The sequence below is a fragment of the Pinus tabuliformis genome, chromosome 3_2 (genome assembly GCF_031772625.1).
Source record: "Pinus tabuliformis cultivar Carrire ecotype Pingquan chromosome 3_2, CPIR1, whole genome shotgun sequence".
Taxonomy (NCBI): Eukaryota; Viridiplantae; Streptophyta; class Pinopsida; order Pinales; family Pinaceae; genus Pinus; species Pinus tabuliformis.
Genome location: NC_142302.1, coordinates 929,289,843 through 929,294,527, shown reverse-complemented (window position 1 = coordinate 929,294,527; position 4,685 = coordinate 929,289,843). Strand labels below are relative to the sequence as shown.

Below are 4,685 nucleotides of genomic sequence, written 5' to 3'. Positions count from 1 at the left end.
CTTTTCTTTTGACTTATATTTCATATTTTAGTTATTAAAATCATTTTCATTTAAAATGAGTTGGTAATTATTTGTATAATTCTTAATTTATGATGTCAATAGAAAGGTTAGTTGACATATTTTGTCAATATTATAAGAACTTTAGATGCTTCCTTCTCTAGTGGGACCGATTCAAATCAGTTAAGGGCTACTATCGCACCATTCTTGATTTGCCAAGTCTGCTTTAAATTATTAAATTATTGAGATTGTTGCTAGGAAAGGCTTGGTGTCATCCACAGGCTTTTTATTCCTACATACGGAAACAAATTTGATACCATTCTCAAAATCCCTTCCCTCCTTTTGCGTTGTTATTCCCTACGCTGGATGGTGATGGATGCAGTGAACGATGGAGTGACGCAGTTGCCTCTTGGCACAGCTCAGCTTTCTTGCGAAGCCACCAATCTCACAATTCAAGACTTGCAGGATTCCATTCGTATCTGTGGCGCCCACACCATTGTGAGGGATAACGTGCAAACGTGGGAGGTCCAGATTCCATCTCCATATTTTAATTTTTTGGAAGAAAATTCATGTGCGCGGATGAACTTCCAACCTGAATAATATATTTCACCAATGATGGCGTGAACCGAATGTTATCTATTAACGAATCATAGCATGTAAGTTGGTTTATACGCTACTAATGATGTCACTGGATTCCGTGCGCCTTACACTGAGTCCGAGTTTCTATATAACAGGACGCTCTTCTGGTTTTTCTCCACCAATTCACATTATTTCTCGGCATATTTCTGTGAACTTTTTAGTTATGGCGATCAGTATTTCAAGGGCGGTCCTGTTTCTGTTCCTCGCAGCGTTGTGGGCATTATCAGTGAATGCTTCTCCTGGATTCACAGACAAAGACCTCGAGTCTGAAGAAGGTCTGCGACTCCTTTATGATAAGTGGGTACTTCGGCATGGCTCAACCAGAAATATGGATTCGAATGAGCATGCCAAGCGCTTCGCAATATTCAAAGAGAATGTGAAATACATCGACTCTGTGAATAAGAAGGATGGTCTGTACAAACTTAAATTGAATAAGTTTGCAGATCTGAGTAATGAAGAATTCAAAGCCATGCACATGAAAACGAAGATGGAGAAACACAAGAGCCTGCGCGGAGACAGAGGTGTGAAGAGTGGATCATTCATGTACCAGCACTCGAAGCGCTTGCCAGCGTCTATTGATTGGAGGAAAAAGGGAGCGGTAACTCCTGTGAAGAACCAAGGCCAATGCGGTACGTATGATCATAAAAATAATTTTGATTTTAATTTTGGAATTTTGGTGTTTGGAATCGATTTTTAAAGAGATAAATATGATTAATGATTTTTAAAATATAATCTAAATCATTTGTCAGATTCTGAAATTTTCTAATATATAAAATACATTATTCCTTAAATTCTGAAATATTCCAAACATCATTAATCGAATTAAGCCCATAAATAATAGCTAATTGAAAAATAAAACAAAAATTTATAACAATTTACTGTGACAAATCTGTTAGGTGGCTTTTCATAACAATTTACTATACCAAATCTGTTGTGCTGTCTCCTTATCTCTGTTTTTCCTTATTATATCTGATATGGGATTTTTTTGGAATTTTGCAGGAAGTTGTTGGGCATTTTCAACGGTTGCTGCTGTTGAGGGAATCAACTATATCACAACAGGCAAGTTGGTTTCCCTCTCAGAGCAACAACTGGTAGACTGCAGTAAAGAAAACTCAGGTTGCAATGGAGGGCTTATGGACTATGCCTTCCAATATATAGTTGAAAATGGAGGGATGCTTACTGAAGATGACTATCCATACACCGGTGAAGACGGAGAGTGCACGGCCACAAAGGTACAATAATTAGTTGGATTTGTGCATTAAGATAGTTAAATCCCATTAAAGATGGAATTTAAGCATATTATAATTTGGAAACTCCTTTAATTAATTTTAAAATATTAATCGTTAAAAAAAATTGAAAAAAAAAAAGGTTGAAATTGAAAATATTAATCTTGAAAATTGTAAAATATATTTGTAATGGGTTTTTCCAAGATTCTTCAAGTAACGTCTTTAAAAAAATTGGCATTCATAAATTATGATATTAATCGAGATTAACAATTAAAAAAAAAACTAAATTATTTAACATTTAAACTTATTATGTCAATACTTTTATTGGTTAAAAAATTATTTATATGTAAAAAATTATATAAAAACAAAATATGTAACCTATTTAACTAAAGGTTTCAAAAAGACATTGTCTTGGTAAGTCTAAAGTTATATATTTCAATTCTCAAGTTATCCATTTGTATGAAAAATCAAAGATTTACAACCTCCAGTTAATTGAGATATGTATATTTAAAACTATAAGGGAATCCATCACATAAACAATAAAAAACTACTTATAAGCTAATACCTAATGTGCATTTATATGATTCTTCTTTATTATATCAAGAACTTTTTCCACGATACATGTTCAATTAAAATAAGGATGTACCCATAAATAGATAATTATATAAGTCTAATCAGTGGAACTAAAACCCCTCTATTACCCAATTTCAATCTTTAATTTTCAAGATAGTATTTTGTCACCACATGGACTATGCCCTTTTTCCAATTGTGCCACAATGTTAATAGTGAAAGATCCTAAGTATGTGTATAGGATTCTTTTATAAATATTTTTTTTCCTAAAAGTTTTTCATAAATCTTTTTTTAATTAGTATATCATATTAATGTTAGATGGAACATATTTAATTATGTGTATAGGATTCTTTTATAAATATTTTTTTTCTAAGATTTTTTCATAAGTCTTTTTTTTTTTTAATTAGTATATCATATTACTTTTAGATGGAACATATTTAATTGTAAGACGTTTTCATTAAGATTTTATGAAGTTTGGTTAATTTTGTACATCCCATGGGATATTTTTTATCCCCCATAGCTAGCTCTTACCTTCAACCCCTCCCCACGATATGTAAACCTGTGACTCAATAGAGAATAAACCATACACAAACCAATTAGTATATGTGTCATGGGTTTCATAAATCATAGGATATGTGCTAGACATAATTTCAATAATAATTGTCATTTGGATTATGGTTCAATGCTCAATCATGACAACTTTTCACAATGAGGTATATTTGATGCTAAAAGCATTATTTTATGGCATTCACTTGTGAATTCCCAAAGAACATATTCTGGGAGTTTGGTTGTAACATTCCTCAAAAATTAAATAGTATCTATCAACAACAAAAACAATAACATCATCTAATTTGTAAAACAATTGAGTCATTGTTTTGTTTTGTTTTGATATAGATTGAATCAGAAGAAGCAGCTGCAATTATTGATGGCTTTGAAGATGTCCCTGCTAATGATGAAGGGGCTCTCAAAAAGGCGGTAGCTCATCAACCTGTCTCTGTAGCCATCGAAGCAAGTAGTCTAAGTTTCCAGTTTTATGGGGAGGTAAGTGGTTACGATCCTTTGCTTTGTCCTTGAGAATGAATAAATAAGAGATGAATAATTTAGCAAGTGTAACTAACCAAATTATTTTTGTTAAGCAGGGAGTATTTACTGGTCAATGTGGCACTGAACTTGACCATGGAGTTGTAGCTGTTGGATATGGCAAGTCATCTGAGGGAGTTAATTACTGGATAGTCAGGAACTCTTGGGGACCTGAATGGGGAGAAGAAGGATACATTAAAATGCAACGAGGCATTGAAGCACCAGAAGGGTTGTGTGGTATTGCTATGCAAGCTTCATATCCAATCAAAAACACTGCAGATACTGATATTGAATTAGAGGTTGATCACATTAGCGATGAATTGTAGCAATTGCCATAAAGAAAATTTGGCCCAAAATAATTAGGATGCAATATTGTATTGTATTATGTTATTCCATTAAAAATAGATGTTTTATAGAAGTTTAGTAGGTAAAATACATTATTAATTTATTTTGTAGAAGTTTGATACCAAACCTATTATTATATTGCATTATTATTGGTAATATATTAAAATAATTTTGGTTGAAAATTTCATTGTTATTTTGTGATTTGTGAATGATATTGTGAAAAGAGTAAACTAGTAAAAAAATGTTTTATGTTAATTTTAAATTTGGAATCATTTTCAAAAATCAATTAATTTAGTTGTGTATTTCATTTATGTATTTTTTTTTTATTTGATTTTATTTTCAATTCATTTCAAAAATTATATGTGTGTGTGTGTGTGAGAGAGAGAGAGATAAATCATTTTTTTTTGTAATAAAAAAATCTTAAAATTTATTTCTACTGGGCATTGTTTCGTTAAGGCACTCCATGGTGTGTAAAGGTCACCGATTAAAAACTTCATTGCCAAAAATATAGTCATGCTAAGGACTGATCCCAAGTAATTTTGACAACTTACATACCCATGGGTCGTAATTGCCAATCATCTTAAAACTCACATAATCTCACCAATAAAAAGCTAAGAAAATAATTCTTTATTTTTAATCATTTTGCATTTTTCTCATAAAAATGCATCTCATCATTTACATTTACACAGATGTAAAATAAAATTTTGTTATCCTAAACAATGAGAGTTTTCACTCATCCAACACTAAGTAGAATTTCTCACTCATCTTTGTTCAATAGAATCCTTCATCATTATCATTGATTGTGTGTAGTATATATTTCATGAAAAA

At 31.6% G+C, this 4,685-nt stretch overlaps 1 protein-coding gene across 1 annotated transcript; it reads left to right on the top strand.

Moving 5' to 3' along the window:
* Nucleotides 1-697: 697 nt before the first annotated feature.
* Nucleotides 698-3,853, top strand: LOC149183686 (KDEL-tailed cysteine endopeptidase CEP2-like). Its single transcript, XM_089418782.1, has 4 exons — nt 698-1,265; nt 1,636-1,868; nt 3,327-3,473; nt 3,572-3,853. The coding sequence occupies exons 1-4, from the start codon at nt 800-802 to the stop codon at nt 3,836-3,838; spliced, it is 1,113 nt and encodes a 370-aa protein (XP_089274908.1). The 5' UTR covers nt 698-799; the 3' UTR covers nt 3,839-3,853.
* Nucleotides 3,854-4,685: the final 832 nt, after the last annotated feature.